This window comes from Ornithorhynchus anatinus, chromosome 2 (assembly GCF_004115215.2).
Source record: "Ornithorhynchus anatinus isolate Pmale09 chromosome 2, mOrnAna1.pri.v4, whole genome shotgun sequence".
Taxonomy (NCBI): Eukaryota; Metazoa; Chordata; class Mammalia; order Monotremata; family Ornithorhynchidae; genus Ornithorhynchus; species Ornithorhynchus anatinus.
The window spans coordinates 140682831-140706075 of NC_041729.1; the positions used below are offsets into that span (position 1 = coordinate 140682831).

Below are 23245 nucleotides of genomic sequence, written 5' to 3' on the forward strand. Positions count from 1 at the left end.
TCTGCACCCACTGTCTTGGAGAAATCATTCACCCCATGGCTCCACTACTATCTCTATGCAGATGACTCTCAAAGCTACCTCTCCAGCCCAGACCACTCTCTTCCTCTGCAGTCTCATATTTCCTCCTGCCTTGAGACATCTCGAGTAGGATGTCCTGCTGACAACTCAACCTACATACTGTGCCTTGATCGTGTCTCTCTCTTGCTGTCTGCCCTTCTTCCTGCCTGAAACACCCTCCCACTTCATATCCAACACATCACCACTCTCCTCACCTCTAAAGCCTTATTAAAATCATATCTCCTCCAAGAATCCTTCCCTAACAATACATCCTCCCAGCCTGTTCTCCCTCACTTCTGCTTCACTTGTGCACTTGGTTTTAAGGCCCTAAGCATTTGGATAGTCAACCCAACCCCACAGCACTTATTTGCTTATTCACTGCTGCTCCTGTAATTTAGTTTAAGGTCTGTAACCCCACTTGATTATAAACTCCTTGAGCACAGAGATTATGCCTACCAATGCAATTGTGCTGTCCCAAGTGATTAGTACAGTGCTCCATCCACAGTTAGTGCTCAATAAGTAGCCTTGATTGGGAAGTTGCAAGTTAATTGGCTGAAAACACAAGGAGAGATGCTGTCTTGCACATTGGGCCATGCTAATGCAGTGAGGCAACTTTTCTGTCCCCATGGCATGGGAAATCCTCCTTTCAGCCCTTCCTCTTTCGCTGCCTCCTGCTGGGGATGAACCTGAATCCTAACCCTGCCCTCACCCCATGTTCCCGCTTCAAAACCTCAAACCACTTGATCTTCTGGGGAGCCCCAGAATCTGGGACTTGATTCTGATACTGCTTTTGCACAGGTGTGAACCCCATTTCTCTGGGGTTGGGACTTCCCTTTCACCCAGCTTACCTGCTCCTAAGGTGTCCTGCTCACTACTGCAAATTTGGCTCAGGACCTGTGGTCCGTTTCACAGACAAGGGTAGGGAGGAGGAGGAGGAGGATGACAGGAACGAATCACTTGCGCTTTTGCTTTTAATAGGAAGAAGCAATGAATTCAGTGCCTGACATTTTTCATTTCCTGGCTAAGCATTGAGGCAACTCAAGCCTAGCCTCAATACTGCAGCGTGGCTCAGTGGAAAGAGCACGGGCTTTGGAGTCAGGGCTCATGAGTTCGAATCCCAGCTCTGCCACTTGTCGGCTGTGTGACTGTGGGCAAGTCACTTAACTTCTCTGGGCCTCAGTTCCCTCAATGGGGATTAAGACTGTGAGCCCCACGTGGGACAACCTGATTCCCCTATGTCTACCCCAGCGCTTAGAACGGTGCTCGGCACATAGTAAGCGCTTAACAAATACCAACATTATAACATTATTATACTCTCCTGGCTCTCTCTCGAGCAGATCTTTCTTGTGGATGACCCTTGCTCACACCCTCCTTCCGGTCTGGAATTCCCTCACCCTTCATATCTGACAGACCAACACTCTCCCCACCTTCAAAATCATACTAAAATCATAATTCCTCCAAGAGACCTTCCCTGACTAACTTCTTATCCCCCCATATTCTTCCTCTTCCCCTCTCTGTTGCCTATGCACTTCGGTCTGTGTTCTCCTTATGCATGATGATAGCCACCCTACTCCCAGCCCAACAACACGTATGTACAGAGAAGCAGCATGGCCTAGTGGATAGAGCACAGGCCAGGGAGTCAGAAGGACCTGAGTTCTAACTTTGGCTCTGCCACTTGTCTGCTGGGCGACCTTCGGCAGGTCACTTCACTTCTCTGTACCTCTGTTACCTCATCTGTAAAGTGGAAGTTAAGACAGTGAGCCCCATGTGGGACAGGGACTGTGTCCAACTTGAAAAATACTATTATTATTAACAATATTAGTATTATTCACATTGATATGAATAATAATGACTAATGAGCTGGAAGAATATTTCCATTCAAGAGTGGAGGACTTTCAGTTAGTTCCCTCTCTTCTCCTGTTCCCTGCTCCTTCACCCCTGCAGGCCCTCCAACTCCTCCAGCCCTTCATCCCCCCTGCCCCATCTGCCCTGTGCACCCTTCAACTCCCCTTGCTTAGTGGTGCCCATAGTCCCCTTCTCGTCTTCCCCAAATGAGCAGTAGGTGCCAATCCCAGGGAACAAAGTTTCAGAGAACAGGTCTACCAACTCTGTTGTATTGTACTTTCTCCCAAGCATTTAGTGCAGAGTTCTGCGTATAGTAAGCACTCAGTAAATATCATTGATTGATTGATTGATTTGACATCCACCACCCAGTGGGGGTGAGGGGTATTCGATCTCAGAAGCACAAAGCAGCCATGCTCTGCCTCAACTGTGTCCTCCAGAAGGGTGAAAGGAAGTGAGAATGTCAGGAGGTGGTACCTTGGGAGTCTCCGGGAGGCAGGACTAAGCAGGGGCCTCTACTCTGGGGATGGACACTGGGGATCCTGGTCAGTAGAGACCAGGGCTGTGTCCATCAGGAACTCTGCTCTCTGGGTCCTAGAGGAGAAGGAGGAGGCAGACGGGGTGAATCAGAAGGAAGGAGTTGTTGGGGAACAGGCTGGGGAGGGGAATCTCCCCAAAACAGGCATTAGAAGGTCCATCTCTTTTTAGTCTCTGTTTCAGATTTAAAACAAACAAACAAAAAAAACAACAACCTAGGTTTGGTAGAAAAAATCATCCCATCGACTCCATTCCATGGTCACCTCTCCATGACCCACTTTTGGAGAAAAGACTGTCCACTCTGCATGGCCTCTGGGGCAGTTTTCTGAACTCTAACCAGCTGGGAAATGCTTCCTTTTTTTTTCAGATTGGTGAAAGAGATGACATGGACCCAAACTCTTTCCTGTTGATTCTGAGGATGTGCAGAGGAGGGACCTTCTCCCTGCAGAAAGCAGGAGCTTGTTTTTTATCTGCTGTGAGTGTTTCCTACTTTCGCCCTTCAATTTTCTCCTCAGGACCACAATGACTCAGAATGCATGTAACACTTTGTCTCATCTCTGCTGAACCCTTCCTGGTGCTTAGTTTGGCTGTGCTCACTGATTAGTGAATACCACTGATGACGAACTATACTCGCTCATGTAATAATAATAATAATAATAATGGCATTGGTTAAGCGCTTACTATATGCAAAGCACTGTTCTAAGCACTGGGGAGGATACAAGGTGATCAAGTTGTCCCACGGGGAGCTCACAGTCTTAATCCCCATTTTACAGATGGGGCAACTGAGGCCCAGAGTAGTGAAGTGACTTGCCCAAAGTCACACAGCTGACAAGTGGCTGAGGTGGGATTTGAAGCCATGACCTCTGTCTCCCAAGCCCAGGCTCTTTCTACTGAGCTACACTGCTTCTCTTGTACTCAGCACAACAGTTGTTTGGGAAACATTGTGGCCTACTGGCTGGAGTTCAGGCCTGGCAGTCAGAAGGATTTGGAATCTAATCCCTAATTTGCCACTTTTCTGCTGCGTAATCTTGGGCAAGTCACTTAACTTCTCTGGGCCTCACTTCCCTCATCGGGAAAATGGGGATTAAGACTGAGCCCCATGTGGGACACAAACTATGTCCAAACTATATCTTCTATCTACTCTAGTGTTTAGAATAGAGGCTGGCACACAGTAAACACTTAGTAAATACCAGAAAAACCGGGGTAAATACCACTTATCTTTTTCTTTTTATGGTATTTGTTAAGCGCTTACTATGAGTCAGGCACTGTTCTAAGCACTGGGATAGGTACAAGGTAATTAGTTAGGTCAGACACAATCCCAGTCCCACATTGGTCTCACAGTCTAAGATTCTACTTAGAATGGTATCTCCATTTTACAGTTGAGGAAACTGAGGAACAGAGAAGTGACTTGCCCAGGATCACACAGCAAGCAAGTGCAGAGCCAGGATTAGAGCGCAGGTTCGTTTGAATCCCAGGCTTGTGCTCTTTCCACTAGGCCACGCTGCTTCTGGATTGATTGGAGGCCATTCCTCTCCCCTGGTTTTTACGAATCATTTGTTCCAGGAATGTTAAATGTGAGTCTGGAGGCCTGTCCTGTGAATGCCACCTGTATGATGATCAGGTTCAATCCTGAGCCCCCTGGAGGGGACCACTGTGGCCATGTGATGCTGCCAGTTGGAGTCCCTGAGGGCAGGGAAAGTATCACCCCTTCGTGTGTCTGTCTGAGATGGCCCCTGAGAACAAGGACGTGAGAATCTGCCTAGCAATGGTGCAGCTGTGGTTGGGAGGCAGGGCAGGATGTGGGGATCAGCTGGGCCTCAGACCAGTGGTTAGAGGTTGTTTCAGGAATGCTGTACGTGAGTCCGGAGGCCTATCCTATGAATGTCACCTGTATGATGATCAAGTTCGATCCTGAGCCCCCTGGAGGGGACCGCTGTGCCCACGTGACGCTGCCAGTATGAGTCCCTGAGAGCAGTGGCAGCATCACCCCTTCGTGTGTCTGTCAGAGACTGCCCCTAGGAACAAGGGCATGAGAATCCATCTAGCAATGGAGCAGCTGTGGTTGGGGGATGGGGCAGGATGTGGGGATCAGGCGGCTGTTAGATTGGAAGCCCACCGAGGATGGGGACCGTGCTTCTTACCTCACCCCAGAGTGTAAACTGGGGCCATACAGCACCCCCTTGAACCCGCCAACTGTCTGTGTGCTGTGATCAGTTGTAGCTGACAGTACTTTCACATCCACCATCCATCGATTAATCAACCAGTGGTGCTAATTGGGCACTTTCTGTGTACAGAGCACTGACCTAAGATTTGGAAAAATACAATGCGATAGAGTTGGTAGACACAATCGTTGCTCACAGGGAACTGCTGCCCTAAGGGGAGAGGAATGCAATTTCTGTCACCCTGTCTCCCCCATTAAATAGAAAGCCCCGTGAGGGTAGAGAGCCTTGGCTTCTACTCTATAGGATGGCACTAAATCTATAACAAGCTTTTAAGCCCTTAATTTGAGAATCCAGTATACTCTTACATATTAAAGAGAACCACTGAAGATGAAAAAGAGGAACAGCTTCTGTAAATTCTCAGAGTTGCCTAAAGACACCTTCCAAGTGTGTCAGCTCCTGAAGGGAGAAAAAAGCTTCTGGGAAAATTGGCATTTGTAAAGTGCTTATTCTGTGCTAAGTTTTGAGGTTGAGGTATAGGTTACCACATTAAGAAAATTCTGCCATTTGTCTGTTGTGTGACCTTGGACAAGGCACTTTCACTCCTCTGGGCCTCAGTTTCTTCATCTGTAAAATGGAGATCCAAGACCTGTTCTTCCTCCTTCTTAGTCTATGGGCTCCATATGGAATAGAGACTGTATCCAACCTGATTGTACTGTATTTACCCTAGTGCTTAATAATAATCATTGTATTCATTAAGTACTTATTCCATACCGAGCATTGTCCTAAGCATGGTGGCAGATACAAATTAATCAGGTCACACATGGGGCTTGCATTCTAGGTAGGTGGGAGAACAGGTATTGACTCCTCATTTTGCAGATGAGTGAACTGAGGCAGAGATAAGTTGTGAGTTGCCCAGGGTATGCAGCAGAGCTGGGATTAGAATCCAGGTCTTCTGACTCCTCGGCCCTTGCTCTTTCCACTAGACCATTCTCCTTCCCATTATGGTGTAGAGTGTAAATGCAGTAATGCAGTGTTTAGCACATTAAAAGTCTTTAATAAATCAGACCTGGTGGATAGAGCAGGGGCCTGGCAGTCAGAAGGACCTGGGTACTAATCCTAGCTCCACCACTTGTCTGTTGTGTGACCTTGGGCAAGCCACTTCACTTCTCTGGGCCTCAGTTACCTCACCTGTAAAGTGGGGATTAAGACTGTGAGCCCCATGTGGGTAGGACATGGACCCTGTCCAACCTGATTAGCTTCTATCTAATGCTTAAAACAGTGACTGGTACATAGTAAGCACTTAACAGTTACCATAAAAAGAGCACACAGGGGTGGGATCTGCTAGAGAGTTGCTCACTCTGACCTTTCCTTCGAAAGTGAAAATTCTGCTCTCTTTCTCCCCTCCCCTCACAAAACCTAAACCAGGTCCTGGCAGCAGTTTACAGTCTCCCCACCTCCAACCCGGAGCCTGAGGTGCTAGCAGGCAGGGAGCCGGAGAAGCAGGTTGGTTGTTGGTTGGGAGGGTGGGGGAACTTTCTGCCCTGAGGAGGTGGGGGTCTCTTGGGCATGGGCAGCACTGGACCAGGACCCTGATTCTAGGGCTTCCCAGTGCCCTAGAGGTTTTGAGGAGGAGTTGGGGCTGTGCCCTGTAGGAGAGAGGAAGGTAGCATAATGGGAGAGTGTTCTCCTAGCCCCCACCCTGAGGGGTGGTTGTCCCCCCCACTCCTTTGGGGAGGGTGAATGTGGGGAGGGGCCATGGGGAGCAGGATCTGGCACCAGGCTTGGCGATGGAGACTCAGCATGGGGGAATATAATAATAATAATAATGATGGTATTTGTTAAGCACTTACTATGTGCCAAGCAGTGTTCTAAGAGCTGGGTTAGATACAAGGTCACCAGGTTGTCCCACGTGGGGCTCACAGTCTTAATCCCCATTTTATAGATGAGATAAATGAGGCAGAGAGAAGTTAAGTGACTTTCTGAAGTCACACAGCTGACAAGTGGCAGAGTTGGGATTGGAACCCACGACCTTTGACTCCCAACCTCTTGCTCTTTCCCCTAAGCCACGCTGGTTCTCACATAATAATTGTGGCATTTGTTAAGTGTTTACTATAGGGTGGGAAGCAGCGTGGCTCAGTGGAAAGAGCCTGGGCTTCGGAGTCAGAGGTCATGAGTTCGACTCCCGGCTCTGCCACTTGTCAGCTTTGTGACCGTGGGCGAGTCACTTCACTTCTCTGTGCCTCAGTTACCTCATCTGTAAAATGGGGATTAACTGTGAGCCTCACGTAGGACAACCTGATGACCCTGTACCTACCCCAGCACTTAGAACAGTGCTCTGCACATAGTAAGTGCTTAACAAATACCAACATTATTACAAGTAAATTGGGTTGATCAAAGTAGGGAGGTTCCCAGGGCTGGAGGCAGGAACGGGCCTTTGAAGCCAGGGGCACTTCCCAGGTCTCTGAGCCTTGCCACCCCTCCCCTCCCCCAAAAAAAGCATTCCCACTGTCTTGCCGGCTTTCCTTGCAGGTCACCACAAAGGTAGGAGATGGGGCTGCCTCACGTGGTCATGAGCTCTGCCCTCTGGGTCCAGATCTTCTTGCGAACACCTCAGGTACTCACCCTACCCCATTTTCCTGTACCAACCATCACTAAGAGATGTTTGCTTTTTTTTCCTTTTAGTAATCAGTGATATTTACTGAGCACTTAATATGTGCAAAGCACTGTTCTAAGTGCTTGGGAGAGTAGAGAAGCAGTGTGGCTCAGTGGAAAGAGCCCGGGCTTGGGAGTCAGAGGTCATGGGTTCGAATTCCGGTTCTACCACTTGTAAGCTGTGTGACTGTGGGCAAGTCACTTAACTTCTCTGTGCCTCAGTTACCTCATCTGTAAAGTGGGGATTAAAACTGTGAGCCCCACGTGGGACAACCTGATCACCCTGTATCTACCCAGCGCTTAGAACAGTGCTCTGCACATAGTAAGCGCTTAACAAATACCAACATTATTATCATTATTACAATACAAGGGACTTAGCAGATGGGTTTCTGGCCACTTAATATATGCAAAGCACTGTTCTAAATGTTTGGGAGAGTACAATACAAGAGAATTAGCGGACAGGTTCCTGGCCCTTAATGCGCTTACAAAGTATGCGGTAAGAGCTTTTTTACGGTATTTGTTAAACTCTTCCTATGTGGCAGGCACTGTGTTCTAAGCACAAGGTAATCAGATTGGACACAGTCCCCACCCCACATGAGGCTCACTGTCTTAATCCCCATTTTACAGATGAGGGAATTGAGGCATAGAGAAGTTTAGGAGTTGCCCAAGGTCCCACAGCAGAAAGGTGGAGGAGATGGAATTAGAACTGAGGTCCTTCTGACTCCCAGACCCGTGGTCTATCCAATAGGCCATGCTGTTTCTCAGTCATTGTAGTTAGTGCTAGGGTAGATGTGAGCTAATCAGGTTGGACACAGTCCGTGTCCCATGTGGGGCTCGCAGTCTTAATCTCCATTTTACAGATGGGTTAATTTAGGTACAGAGAAAGTGAAGTGACTTGCTGAAGGTCACACCAGTTCCTGAGATGTACATATCCCTGTTCATTCATTCATTCAATAGTATTTATTGAACACTTACTATGTGCAGAGCACTGTACTAAGCGCTTGGAATGTACAAATCAGCAACAGATAGAGACAGTCCCTGCCCTTTGATGGGCTTACAGTCTAATCAGAGGAGACAGGCAGACAAGAATAATGGCAATAAATAGAGTCAAGGGGAAGAACATCTCATAAAAACAATGGTAAATAAATAGAATCAGGGTGATGTACATCTCATTAAACAAAATAAATAGGGTGATGAAGATATATCCAGTTGAGCAGACGAGTACAGTGCTGAGGGGGTGGGACGGGAGAGGGGGAAGAGGAGAGGGAAAGGGAGGAGAAGAGGGTTTAGCTGCGGAGAGGTGAAGGGGGGGTAGAGGGAGCAGAGGGAAAAAGGGGGGGAGCTCAGTCTGGGAAGGCCTCTTGGAGGAGGTGAGCTATAAGTAGGGATTTGAAGAGGGGAAGATAATTAGATTGTTGGAGGTGAGGAGGGAGGGCATTCCAGGACCGCGGAGGACGTGACCCAGGGGTCGATGGCGGGATAGGCGAGACTGAGGGACGGTGAGGAGGTGGGCGGCAGAGGAGCGGAGCATGCGGGGTGGGCAGTTGAAAGAGAGAAGGGAGGAGAGGTAAGAAGGGGCAAAGTGATGGAGAGCCTCGAAGCCTAGAGTGAGGAGTTTTTGTTTTGAGCAGAGGTCGATAGGCAACCACTGGAGGTGTTTAAGAAGAGGAGTGACATGCCCTAATCATTTCTGCAGGAAGATGAGCCGGGCAGCGGAATGAAGAATAGACCGGAGCAGGGTGAGAGAGGAGGAAGGGAGATCAGAGAGAAGGCTGACACAGTAGTCTAGCCGGGATATAACAAGAGCCTGTAGCAGTAAGGTAGCCGTTTGGGTGGAGAGGAAAGGGCGGATCTTGGCGATATTGTAAGGGTGAGACCGGCAGGTCTTGGTAACGGATCGGATGTGTGGGGTGAACGAGAGAGACGAGTCAAAGATGACACCGAGGTTGCGGGCCTGAGAGACGTACTGCTCTTGGGGCAGGGACAAATGGGTTTGGGGGGCGGAAGGGATCTTAGGGTGGAGGTGAAAGTCAGGGATAGGGTGGCAAATTGGAGAGTGGGTGGGCTTAATGAAGGAAGAATTCACAGTCTGGCCCTGTGCTGTAAAGGAGAGAGGGGTGTGGAAGTAGGAAAAGGGGTTTCTGCAATTTCTGGTAAGATTAACATTATCATTATTATTATTATTATGGTATTTGTTCAGCACTTACTATGTGCCAAGCACTGTTCTCAGCGCTGGGGAAGATACAAGATAGTCAGGTTGTTCCATTTAGGGCTCACAGTCTTAATCCCCCCATTTTACAGATGAGGGAACTGAGGCCCAGAGAAGTTAAGTGTCTTGCCCCAAGTCACACAGCGGACAAGTAGCGGAGCTGGGATTAGAACCCATGACCTCTGACTCCAAAGCCTGTGCTCTTTCCACTGAGCCACACTGAAGCAGCATGGCTTAGTGGAAAGAGCATGAACTTGGGAATCAGAGGACGAAGGGTTCTAATCCCATCTCCGCCACTTGTCTGCTGGGTGACCTCAGGCAAGTCACCTGACTTCTCTGTGCCTCAGTTACCTCATCTGTAAAATGAGGATTAAAAGTGAGCCCCACATGAGACAACCTGATTACTCTGTATCCACCCCAGCGCTTAGAATAATGCTTGCCACATAAAAGGCACTTAACAAATACCATAATTATTGGAGAAGCAGCGTGGCTGAGTGGAAAGATCCCAGGCTGGGGAGTCAGAGGTTGTGGGTTTGAATCCCAGCTCTGCCACTTGTCAGCTGTGTGACTGTGGGCAAGTCACTTCACTTCTCTGGGCCTCAGTTACCTCATCTGGAAAATGGGGATGAAGACTGTGATCCTCATGTGGGACAACCTGATTACCCTGTATCTACCCCAGCGCTTAGAACAGTGCTTTGCACATAGCGCTTAACAAATACCAATGTTATTATTATTATTATTCTTATTATTCTCTACTGCTTATCATCATCATCATTATTGTTGTTATCATTATATTCATTAAGGGCTTACTAGGTACCAAGCATTGTTCTAAGTGCGGGGGTAGATACAAGCTAATCAGGTCAGACACATCCTTGTTCCATATGGGCCTCATAAGAGGAGCAACAGGCATTGATTGAATCCCCATTTTATAGATGAGGAAACTGAGGCAGCAAAAGTGAAGTTACTTGCCCAAGGTCACATAGCAAGCACCTGGAAGAACCAGGATTAGGTCATTGGTCCTCTGTCTCCTGGGCCTGTGCTCTTTCCACTAGGCCATGCTGCTCCCCAAATGGATCCCCCCCTTAGAATCCTTGCTACCAGAATGACCTTTCCAAAGCTGTGGTTTTCCCTGGTCGCCTAGATCTCTAATCCACTGGCACCTTGTATGCCTGGATCCAGGGCACTGCCCTCAGGAGAGATGTTCTTCCCCTTGACTCTATTTATTGCCATTGTTCTTGTCTGTCCGTCTCCCCCGATTAGACTGTAAGCCCGTCAAACGGCAGGGACTGTCTCTATCTGTTGCCGACTTGTTCATTCCAAGCGCTTAGTACAGTGCTCTGCACATAGTAAGCGCTCAATAAATACTATTGAATGAATGAATGAATGAGGTGCACCAGCCCCTATCACACTACTGTCTACCTTCAGACATATTCCAGAGATGTCAGCAATCCAGGAACAGTGGTGGGTAGCAAGGGAGTCCAGAATGGGCCAGGGAGTCACTAACGGCATTGCCCCACTTGTGCTTTCCATCCTCCTCCCCGACTTCAGCTATTTTCTCTTCTCACACAAGCTTCTTTACTGCCCATTGGTTGTGTTCCCCACTCCCCTACCCACTTGGAACCCCATCCCTGCTCAGCTCTGCTAAACTTCATCACTCCCCAATTCTAGTTCTTCCTGTAAAGTCACCTCCTCCCAGAAGGAGCCACCACCCTCTCAGCCCCTTAGCTACCACAGACCTCATGTGTAAAACTGTTTATTGATTAGTTAATCCTTGTTTGATTAATTCATTTTATGAGTCCTTTCTATCTAGTCCCACGTTTTTGGTCTTATTTTCATTATATCATCCCAGATCCTGATTCCTTCTGCCCCCTGGCTGCCTTAGAGTGCTTCCCCCACCCAATCCTAGGCTCCTGAATGGCCCTGATCACTGGCCATCTGTGGATTGGACATTCTTGCCTGGCCCTCAGGTCCCTGCCACTGGTTCATCCCTGACAGGGGGAGGGGGAAGGTCTAGGCTTGGTGCCCAAAGGCTCCTGTCCCTCCTCTGGTGCCAGCCCCATAATCCTCTCTGTCCAGGTGGGAGGTAAGCAGATCAAAATGACGGGAGGTCAGCAGATCGAGATGACCATGCAGTATGATGCTTTTGATGACCAGTATAAAGGATGTGAAAAAGAAATGGATTCCATAGCCTCCCAACTCCTGAAGGATGAAATGAGAAACAACAAATTTCTCCTTGAAACCTGGGCCAAAGCAAGGGACAAGTGGCAGAATGAGATCAAGAAGAAGGTGTCTCCCCTCCCCTTGGGCTTCAAGGACGAGTATGGCATAGCTGTCATAATGTACACCTGTCACCAACTTTATCGAGACTTCAACCAGGCTGTGAGAACAAACGGGACATCTCTGACATACTACCAGAAAAATTTTCAATACAAAGCCTTCCACTTCTACCTGACTAGGGCCCTGCAGCTCCTGCCAAAGGTCAAATACACCATAAAGCTTTTTCGGGGCTTGGACAGGTTCACTCACAGAGGGAGGGGACCCATGCGCTTTGGGCATTTCAGCTCCACGTCCCAGAATCGTTCGATAAGTGAGTCGTATGGTAATCGCACCTTCTACACCATCTATACCTACTTGGGGGTGGATATCCAAAAATTCTCCTTTCATGAAAATGAACAAGAAGTGCTGATCCCTGTGAATGAAGTCTTCACCGTCACCCCGAAAAAGGGAGGCCACTTCATCCTCAACTCAAAGAAGGCTTTAGCCTGTTTCAACTGTGCCTACAAAGGAAGTGAGTTATTGGGTAATATCCCGGGGTTAGTCCTTGAAGGGAATTCATTCATTCATTCAATCGTATTTATTGAGCATAGAATTCATTCATTCATTCATTTAATCGTATTTATTGAGCACTTACTGTGTGTAGAGCCCTGTAATAAGCGCTTGAAAAGTACAATTAGGCAACAGATAGAGACAATCCCGTGAGGGGTGGGTGGCCCTCTCTGGTGTCCTCTCTCTAATTCAAAACCATCCAAAGAAACATCTTCTAGAGAAGGCCTTTCCTGACATCCTTTCTCATTGCAAACCAAATGTAGTTATTCATTCAGTTCATTAAGTTGTATTTATTAAGCACTTACTATGTGCAGAGTACTGTACTAAGCTTTTGGGAAAGTATAAACAATGACATTAGGAGCATGGCTTAGTGGATAGAACATGGGTCCAGGATTCAGAAGGACCTGGTTGTAATCACTGCTCCACCACTTGTCTGCTGTGTACCTAAGTTCCCTCATCTGTAAAATGGAGCTTAAGACTGTGAATCTCACGTGGGACAGAGGCTGTATCCAACCTCATTTTGCTTGTATCCACCACAGCACTTAGTACAGTGCGTGGTGCACAGTAAATTCTGAATAAGTGCCACATTTATTATTATAAATAGTGACAGAGATCAGGGCTGGAGATGAAGATTTGGGAATCATCTGCAGAGAGGTGGTAGTTGAAGTCATGTGAGTGAATGAGTTCCTCAAGGGAGTGGGTGTAGATGGAGAATAGAAGGAGATCCAGAAGGGGACCAGAACTGAACCTTAAGGGATTCCCAGAGGTATGGGGTGGGGGACAGAGGAGGAACCCACGAAAGAGACTGACAGTGAGCAGCCAGAGAGCTAGGAGGAGAACCAGGAGAGGAAAATGTCAGTGAAGTTGAGGTTGGATAATGTTTCCAGGAGAAGGGGGTGGTTGAAAGGGGGTGGTTGACGGTGTCGAAGGTAGCTGAGGGTTCGAGGAGGATGAGGATGGAGTAGAGACCATTGGATTTGTCAAAAAGGAGATCATTGGTGACCTTTGCGAGGGCCCTTTCTGTGGAATGAAGGGAATGGAAGCCAGCTTAGAGAGAGTCAAGGAGAGAATTGGAGGAGAGGACCTTGAGACAGCAGGTGTAGACAACTCGCTCAAGGCATTTGGAGAGGAATGGTATGGGGCAATAACTGGAGGGAGCCATGAAGTCAAGGGAGGGGTTTTTTGAGGATAGTGCATGGGCATGATTGAAAGTAGTGGGGAAGAAGCTATAGGAGAGAGAACAGTTGAAGATGGCAGTTAGGGAGGAAAGAAAAGACGAGACAAGTGTTTTGATAAGGTGTAAAGGAAAGGGTGGACAGGTGTAGAGAGTGGGGTTTGAGAGAAGGCAGGAGGTCTCCTCTAGAGATGCTACTGGGAAATATGGGAGAGTTGAAGGAGTTGCAGCAGGGAAGAGGGACTGAGGGAGGAGCAGCGGGGAATTTAGGGAGATCATGCCTGAGAGTGTCAATTTTCTCAATAAAGTGGGTGGCCAGGTCACTAGGGGCAAGTGATGGGGGAGGCGGTGGGATTGGGGGTTTGAGGAGGGGAACGTCTGGAACATCTGGTGAGGGCGAGGGGCATGGGTGTCAATAAAGATGGAGAAATAATTCTGCTGGGCAGACGGGAGGGACGAGTTAAAGCATAGAAGGATAAACTTGAAGTGCATGAAGATGACCTGATATCTAGATTTCTGCCCACAGTGCTCTGCAGCTCATGCACAAGAGCGAAGGAGGTGGAATGAGCAGGTGATTCAGGGCTGTAGGTTAGTGGTACGAGATCGTCAAAGGGATTAGGGGAGCGAATGAATTGAATAGAAATCGTGGTGTTGAGAGCATCAGTTTGGTCATCAAAGGATGGTAGTTTGGGTATGAAAGCTATACGGGGCATGATGAGTTGAGAAAATTGGATGGGGTCAAAAGATTGGAGATCTCTGTTGGGGAAAGGATTTGTGGAGAGATGTGGGAAAGAAGGCAAGTGAAAAGGTTGTGGTCAGATAGAGGGATTTCAGGGTGTGTTAGAATAGAGACTATGCAGTCGCTAGAGAAAATGAGATTGAGTATGTGTCTAAATTAGTGAGTGGCCTAGGTGGGGTGGAACAGGAGGTCAGTGGAGTTGAGTGATGGAAGGCAGGTGGCAGAAAGGTCGTCAAGCATATCTGTGTGGATATTGAAGTCCCCAAGGATCAGTGTAGGTAAAAACAAAGAGAGAATGCGAGAAAGGGATCAAAATGGTTAAAGAAGTTAGAGGTGGGGCGTGGGGGGGCGGTAGATGACCGTTATTAGAATCTGGAGAGGGTGATAGAGGCAGATGATATGGTTTTGGAAGGAAGGGAAAGAAAGGGATGGAGAAGGTGGAATGGTGCAAAAATGGCATTGCGGTGCGAGAAGGAAGCCAACACCTCTTCCACACTCCGTTGCATTGTACTCTCTGAAGCACTTGCTTGGTACACAGTAAACACTCAATAAATAGCACTGATTGATTGATTGATTGATTGATTGATCAAAGGCCTGGGAATCAGAGGACCTGGGTTCTAATGCCCACTCCATCAATGTGACCTTGGCCAAGCCACTTAATTTTTCCATCCTTCAATTTCTTCAACTGTAAAATGGGGATTCAATATCTGCTCCTCTGCCTACTTAGACTATGAGCCTAGTATAGATCAGGGACTGTCTGACCGGATTTTCCTGTATCTTTCCCAATCAATCAATCAATCCTATTTATTGTGCACTTAGCGTGTGTGGTTGGACTGTACTAAGCACTTGGAAGAGTACAATATAACAGAGTTGGTAGACAAGTTCCTGCCCACAATGTTGCTTTGAAAAGCAGCAGGGCCTAGTGGATAGAGCATGGTCCTGGCAGTCAGAAGAACCTGGGTTCATTCATTCATTCAGTAGTATTTATTGAGCACTTACTGGTGCAGAGCACAGTACTAAGCACTTGAAATGTACAATTCAGCAAGAGATAGAGACAATCCCTGTCCAGTGACAGGCTCACAGTCTAAATGGGGAAGACAGTCAGCAAAGCAAAACAGAGCAAAATAAAAACAAGACAACATCATCAAGATAAATAGAATCAAAGGATGTACACCTCATCAACAAAATAAATAGGGAAATATATACCAATGAGCACAGTACTTGGCGAGGGGAAGGGAAGGGGGGGAGCAGAGGAGGGGAGGAGAGGGAAGGGAGAGCAGAAGGAAGGGGGGCTCAGTCTGGGAAGGCCTCTTGGAGGAGGTGAGCCCTCAGTAGGGCTTTGAAGAGGGGAAGAGAGTTAGTTTGGCGGAGGTGAGGAGGGAGGGCATTCCAGGGCAGTGGTAGGACGTGAGCCATGGGTCGAAGGTGGGTTAGGCATGAACAGGGGACAATGAGGAGGTGAGCAGCAGAGGAGCGGAGTGTATGGGGTGGGCAGTAGAAAGAGAGAAGGGAGGAGAGGTAGGAAGGGGCAAGGTGATGGAGAGCTTTGAAGCCAAGAGTGAGGAGTTTTTGCTTCGTGCGATGGTTGATAGGCAACCACTGAAGGTTTTTGAGGGAGTGACATGCCCAGAGCGCATCTGTAGAAAGATGATCTGGGCAGCCGAATGAGGAATAGAATGCAGTGGGGAGAGACAAAAGGAAGGGAGATCAGAAAGAAGTCTGACAATAATCCAGTCGGGATATTATGAGAGCTTGTACCAGCACAATAGCCATTTGGATGGAGAGGAAAGGGATCACCTTGGCGATATTGTAAAGGTGAGACCAGCAGGTGTTGGTGACAGATTGGATGTGTGGGGTGAATGAGAGAGCTGAATCAAGGATGACACTAAGGTTGCAGGCTTGTGAGACGGGAAGGATGGTCGTGCCGTCCACAGTGACAGGGAAGTCAGGGAGAGGACAGGGTTTCGGGCGGGGGGATAAGGAGCTCAGTTTTAGACATGTTGAGTTTTAGGTGGCGGGAAGACATCCAGGAGGAGACATCCTGGAGACAGGAGGAGATGCGAGCCTGGAGGGAGGAGGAGAGAACAGGGAGGAGATGTAGATTTGGGTGTTAGCTGCACAGAGATGATAGTTGAGGCTGTGGAGGCGAATGAGTTCACCAAGAGAGTAAGTATAGATGGAGAACAGAAGAGGCCCAAAAACTGACCCTTAAGGAACCCCTACAGTTAGTGGATGGGGGGGAAGGAGGAGCCCATGAAGGAGACCGAGAATGAACAGCCAGAAAGATAAGAGGAGAACCAGGAGAGGATGGAGTCTGTGAAGCCAAGGTGGGATAAAATGTGGAGGAGAAGGGGGTGTTCAACAATGTCAAAGGCAGCTGAGAGGTTGAGGAGGATTAAGGTAGAATAGGAACAATTGGATTTGGCAAGAAGGAGTTCATGGGTGCCCTTTGAGAGGGCAGTCTCGGTGGAGTGAAGGGGTTGGAAGCCAGATTGGAGGTGGTCCAGGAGAGAGTTGGAGTTGAGGAATTCAAGGCAACAAGTGTAGATGACTCATTCTAGGAGTTTGGAAAGGAAGGGTAGGAGGGAGATAGGGCAATTATTGGAAGGGGAAGTGGGTTCGAGACAGGGTTTTTTTAGGATGGGGGAGACATGGGCATGTTTGAAGGCAGAGGGGAAGAACCCATTGGAGAGTGAGTGGCTAAAGATAGAAGTTAAGGAGGGGAGGAGGGCAGGGGCAATAGTTTTTATAAGGTGAGTGGGAATGGGGTCCGAAGCCCAGGTGGAGGGGTGGCACTTGCGAGGAGGGAGGAGATCTCCTCTACGGATACTGCAGGGAAGGATGGGAAAGTAGGGGAGAGTGCTGGGAGCTGGGGGGATGGAGAAAGGGGAGGGGTGACTTTGGGGAGCTCAGACCTGATGGTGTTAATTTTCGTGATGACGTAGGTGACCAGATCATTGGGAGTGAGGGATGGGGGAGGGGGAAGAACAGGGGACCTGAGGAGAGAGTTAAAAGTCCAGAACAATTGGCGGGGATTCTAATCCTGGATCTGTCACTTTTCTGCTGTGTGACCTTGGAAACATCACTTCACTTCTCAGTGCTTGTTACCTCATCTGTCAAATGGGGATTAAGATTATGAGCCCCATGTGGGACATAGACTCTGTCCAATGTGATTAGCTTGTATCTACCCCAGTGCTTAGTACAGTGCCTGGCACATAGCACTTAACAAATATCATTTAAAAATATGAGCTAACACTCTAGAGGGGAAAACAGATATCAATATAAATAAACATATACATACATACATAATTGTAGGGTGGATGAGGAAAGGGTGAATGAAGAGTGCATAAGCAAGGGTGAAGGAGACACCGAAGGGAATGGGAGAAGAGTCGCTTCAGTTCTATGGGCCTCAGTTACCTCATCTGTAAAATGGGGATTAAGACTGTGAACGCCATGTGGAATAGGGACTAAATCCAACTTGATTATCTTGCATTTGCCCTAGTGTTTAGAGCAATGTTTGAGACAAAGTAAATGCCTAACAAATACCATTGTTATTATGATTACAATTATTAAGCATAATAGTAATAAGAGGAAATGAAGGATTAGTCAAGGAAGACATGTTGGAGGAGATGTGCTTTCAATAAGGTTTAGAAGGTGGGGAGAGAGATTATAGATTATGAAGAGGGAGGGTGTTCCAGGCCAGAGGCAGGACATGGGCAAGAGGTGAGCAGCCAGTTAGGCGAGATTCAAGTACAGTGAATAGGTTGGCAGTAGTGGAGTGGAGTGAGAAGCTTGGGTAGTAGTAGCAAATCGAGGAGGTAAGGTAAGAGGGAGCCGGTGATTGAGTGCTTTGAAACTGATGGTAAGGAGTTTTTGTTTGATACAGAGATGGATGGGCAAAACCACTGGGCACTCTTGATAAGGTGTGCTTAATATAGTGCTTGGTGCATAGTAAAGCACTAATCACATTCCACCATAATAATAATAATAATTTGTAGTATTATTTTTGCTATTACAGGGCACTGAACAAAACAAATGCTCAGTACACAGTCGTGACTGACTGAAATGAAAGCACTTAGTACAGTGGCTGGCACATAGGAAGCACTCTCATTCACCCCACATATCCAATCTGTCACCAAATCCTGCTGGCCTCACCTTCACAACATCACCAAGATCCACCCTTCCCTCTCCATCCAAACCTCTTTCACATTAGTACAATTACTCACCCTATCCTGACTGGATTACTGCATCAGCCTCCTTTCTGACTTTCCAACCTCCTGCTTCTCCCCACTTTAGACCATACTTCACTTGGCTGCCCAGATTATCTTTCTACAGAAAGGTTCAGGGCTTGTCACCCACCTTCTCAAAACTCTCCAGTGGTTGTCTATTGACCTCCTTAACACCAAAAACTCCTCACTATTGGCTTCAAAGCTCTCCACCACCTTGCCCCTCACCTCACCTCCCTTCTCTCCTTCTACATCCCAGTCTACACACTCCGCTCCTCTGACGCTAACCTTCTCACTGTGCCTTGATCTCGCCTGTCTTGCCCTCTGTCTTTCTCACCCCTGGCCCATGTCCTACCTCTGGCTGGAAATGCACTCCCTCTTCTAATCTGCCAAACGATCACTCTTCACCCCCTTCAAAGCCATATTCAAGGTGCACCTCCTCCAAGAAGCCTTCCCAGACTAAGACCCCTTTTCCTCACCTCCCCCTCCCTTCTGTGTCACCTCAATTCACTCCCTTTGGTCTCCCCTCCTGCCCCGCCCCCCAGCACTTATGTATATATGTATATATCTCTAATTCTATTTATTTATACTGATACCTGTTTACTTGTTCCGATGTCTGTCTCCCCCCCTCCCCAGACTGTAAAGCTGGTGTGGGCTGGGATTGTCTCTATTGCTAAATTATGCTTTCCAAGCACTTAGTACAATGCTGTCCAGCATGAATGAATGAATGAATGAATGAATGAATGAATGAATGAATGAATACCATAATTATTATTGTTACTGTGCCATGGGGAAGGGGGCGCAGAGTCTTGAACTAGAGGGGAAGCAGCATGGTGTAGTGGATAGAGCATGGGCCTGGGAGTCAGAAGGTCATGGGTTCTACTCTTGGCTCTGCCACTTGTCTCCTGTGGGACCTTGGGCAAGTCCTTTCACTTCTCTGTGCCTCAGTTACCTTATCCGTAAAATGGGGATTGAGACTGTGAGCCCCACATGGAACAGGGACTGTGCCTAACCTAATTTGCTTGTATCCACCCCAGCACTTAGTACAGTATCTGGCACATAGTAAGCACTTAACAAATACCACAATTATTATTATTATTATGGATACCAGGGCTGAATCCATCCGGAATTCACACCCTCATCCCAACCCGATGTGGCTAGGGGAGATTTGTAGGGCCTGATGGGGTGCTGTTGGAGTGGAGTGTGGAGGGCCAGGAGAGGGGAGGAGGAGCCAGAGCAGGCAGGTGGGGACTGACATTCTATTCTCTTTGTGTTTCAGATGAGAAAGATGCCACTTGCAGTTCAGGTGAGGGGCCATCTCTTCTCCCATCCCCGCCCTTCTCTCCCAAGGTCCCTGACTCCCAGCCCCATGCTCCATCCAGTATGCCAAGGACCATGGACTGGAGGGAGACCAGGGCTGTATCCATCAAAAGCATAGGAGAGACCACAGATAAGGTGTCGCTGTGGTGTTTTTGGCAGGGGGAGGGGTTAGGGTTGGAGATTGTTTTAAAAGTGGGGAGAGTGAATGCCCGTTGGATATGAAAAGGGAGAGCGTTCCAGGCCAGAGGCAGGATGTGGGCAAGAGGTCGGCAGCAAGATAGTTGAGACTGAGATATAGTGAGTAGGTTGGCATTAGATCAGTGAAGAGTGCAGTCTGGATTATAATAATAATGTTGGTATTTGTTAAGCGCTTACTATGTGCCGAGCACTGTTCTAAGCGCTGGGGTAGACACAGGGGAATCAGGATGTCCCACGTGGGGCTCACAGTCTTAATCCCCATTTTACAGATGAGGTAACTGAGGCACAGAGAAGTTAAGTGACTTGCCCACGGTCACACAGCTGACAAGTGGCAGAGCTGGGATTCGAACTCATGACCTCTGCCTCCAAAGCCCATGCTCTTTCCACTGAGCCACGCTGTTATAGTAGCAAGTCAAGGAGGTAAGGTAGGAGGGGGTTAGGCAATTGAATGCTTTAAAGCCGGTAGTAAGGAGTTTGATGCAGAGGTATTATTATGCAGAGGTTTGATGCAGATGATATTATTATTGTTATTTCAGGGCACAGCATTAAACAGATGCTCAGTAGACACTCATGACTAACTGACTTATAAGGGGCTTGTGCCATGGGGAAGGGTACTGAGGGTCCTGAACTAGATGGAAACCAGGGTTGGGTTCATCAGGAATTTGCACCCCAACCCAATCCCTATGTGGCTGGTGAAGATTTGTAGGGACTGATGGGGGTGCTGTTGAAGTGGAGTGTGGAGGGTCGGTAAAGGGTCGGAGGTGCCGGAACGGGTAGGTGGGGACTGACCCTCTATTCTCTTTGTGTTTCAGATGGGAAAAATGCCACTTGGAGTTCAGGTGAGGGTCCATCTCTTCTTCTATCCCGCCCCTCTCTACCAAATTCCCTGACTCCCAGGCCCGTGCTCCATCCAGTATGCCAAGGAACCTGGAATGGAGGGACACCAGGGCTGTGTCAATTGACAACACAGGAGAGATGACAGGGTGTTGCTGTGTATTTTTGGTGGGGGGAGGGTGTTAGGGTTGAATATTGTTTGAAGGTGGGTTGAGTGATTGCCTGTTGGATACAAAAAGGCCAGAGGTGTTCCTGGCCAGAGGCAGGATGCAGAGGAGGCAAGAGGTCAGCAGCAAGATAGACAAGACTGAAATATAGAGTAGGATGGCATTAGAAGAGTGAAGAGTGCAGGCTGGGATGTAGTAACAAGTCAAGGAGGTAAGGTAGGAAGGGGCTAGGTAATTTAGTACTTTAAACCTGGTGGTAAGGAGTTTGATGCGGACATGGATGGGCAACCCTTTGCAAGTTCTTGAGAAATGGCTCTGAGTACAGTGCCTGGCACATAGTAAAGCACTTATCACATTCTACCATAATAATATATTTAATATTATTATTACAGGACACTGCACTAAACAGATGCTCAGTAGACACTCATGGCTAACTGACTTATAAGGGGCTTGTGCCATGGGGAAGGGGACTGAGGGTCCTGAACTAGATGGAAACCAGGGCTGGGTTCATCAAGAATTTGCACCCTACCTTCACCCCTTATGGTTGGGGGATATTTGAGGGCGCAGATAGGTTGCTTTTGGAGTGGAATATGGAGGGCCAGGAGCGGGAAAGAGGAGCCAGAACAGGCAGGATGGGACTGACCTTCTATTCTCTTTGTGTTTCAGATGAGAAAGATGCCCTTTGCAGTGCAGGTGAGGGGCCATCTTGCCTCCCATTCCTGTCCCGGCTGCAGCCCCAAGGCCCTGGTTACCCTGCTGGCTGAGACAGATAGTCACTTCTCTGCTCTGCCTATCTCATCCACCTCCTGTCCTGGGAATTGGGTGTGGGGAGAAGCCTGGGGATTCATGGTCAGTGAGACTGCCCAGTCTCTCTCCATCCCTTGGTCTGTGAGGCTTTAGAACTCTACCTGGGTTGTTGGGGACCTCACTATTACTCGGTACATGAGGGTGGTGCAGTATGGGGCGGGACTGAACTCTGTGTGAAAGTATCCCTAACTCCGGAGGTCCCTTATTTCCTGGTTTCGAAATAACAGAAGGGTGGGGGTGGGGGTGGGAGGGACTTCTGTTTCCAGTTGGTTTCCCCTTTGGCCCTAGTGTAACCCCTTCCCCCATCTCTCCACAGAGCACCCAGCATGATGGCTCCCAGTGGTCTGACCCTGCTGCTGTTGCTGTCCGGCATCCTCATCCTGCTCCCCGGCTCCAGACTGGGTCCCCTGACCCCCTGTTTTTGACAGCTCAGGGTCTCTCAGCTCGGGCACACTCACCCACAGCACTGTCACCCACCAGGATGGCTCTAAACCACCTGCAGCCCATCTGCTCCCTCACTGGCCCTGATGTCTCCCTCCTCTCTCAGCACCAGCTCCCTGCCTGCACACTCACCCCCACCTTCCCAGCCAGTCCTTCGACCCCTGCATCTCCCACTCCTCTCCTCGATGTCCACCTGCTTTCCCAAACCACCAGAGAAACCCTAGGATTTCTTCTCAAATCTCCCCCAGCTTCTTTTTTATGCAGTCTCCTCAATTATCCACCTATGAGAGTGCTTTTTAAACCATAGACTCCTCAGCAGCCACCAGTTATAAAATGTATTTTTGGATTGATGAAAGAGGTAGTTTTCCAAGCCTCCCTGAAGGAGAGAGACTCTAATTCCCCACCCCTAAACCTTAATTCTGATCCAGCACTTAATGGGGTTTACTGCATACGGTAACTACTACTACACAGTTCCTACTACTACTTGTTCTGTTGTTCTTGACTATTTTTTTGTTTGCTTTTTCTAAGTAAGAGGGATAGTCACTTTAGACTCAGGACAGAGGCAAAAGGGCAAGGAGATAGTGGAGCAGGGGGACAGGGGCAGACAGACAGAAGGTCCTAGGCTGGCTCAGGATGTGGCTCCAGGCTGGGTGGGGAGAGAGGGGAGGGCGGTGCTTGCAGGACCGAGTCCAGTCCCAGGGCAGGGCCAGTGTGGGGTCAGAGGTTGGGAGTGAGGTTGGTCTTTGCTGTTGGAGTGACTAGTGGGTGGAATTGTGGAGATCCTGAATGGGGAGGGGAGGGGGTGATAGGCAGACAGACGATTACCAGGGCTGGGATCACAAATTTTTCCTCTAAGGGTGTTGGAGGCCAAGGTCCCATCAGAGGCAGGGGAGTGCCCCGGGTTCCCAGGTCCACGGAGGGAGATGCTCCTGCCCTGGGGTCAGGGGAGTGGCGGAGAGCACCCGCACTCTGGCCCATGTGGATCCTTGCCCCTTTGGCCCTGCCGTGATGGGGGCTGTTCTGGGTGACCCCTCCTCTAACCCTAAATACACCC

General features: G+C 48.6%; 1 protein-coding gene across 5 annotated transcripts in view; it reads left to right on the forward strand.

Annotated features, from left to right (window-relative positions):
- The window catches only part of LOC100090042 (ecto-ADP-ribosyltransferase 5-like), a 64545-nt gene extending 41871 nt beyond the window's left edge, over nt 1–22674 (forward strand). For 3 of the 5 annotated variants that reach the window (XM_029048940.2, XM_029048917.2, XM_029048948.2), the window contains 7 exons: nt 2804–2911; nt 6024–6101; nt 7128–7212; nt 19704–19730; nt 20755–20781; nt 21610–21636; nt 22067–22674. In XM_029048940.2, the coding sequence (XP_028904773.1) occupies nt 2804–2911; nt 6024–6101; nt 7128–7212; nt 19704–19730; nt 20755–20781; nt 21610–21636; nt 22067–22080 (366 nt within the window). In that variant the 3' untranslated portion in view covers nt 22081–22674. Of the gene's footprint in view, nt 1–2803; nt 2912–6023; nt 6102–7127; nt 7213–11535; nt 12248–19703; nt 19731–20754; nt 20782–21609; nt 21637–22066 lie in introns of those variants that run through there. The other 2 variants (XM_029048932.2, XM_029048959.2) reach the window with 2 other exon arrangements.
- The last annotated feature ends 571 nt before the right edge of the window (nt 22675–23245 follow it).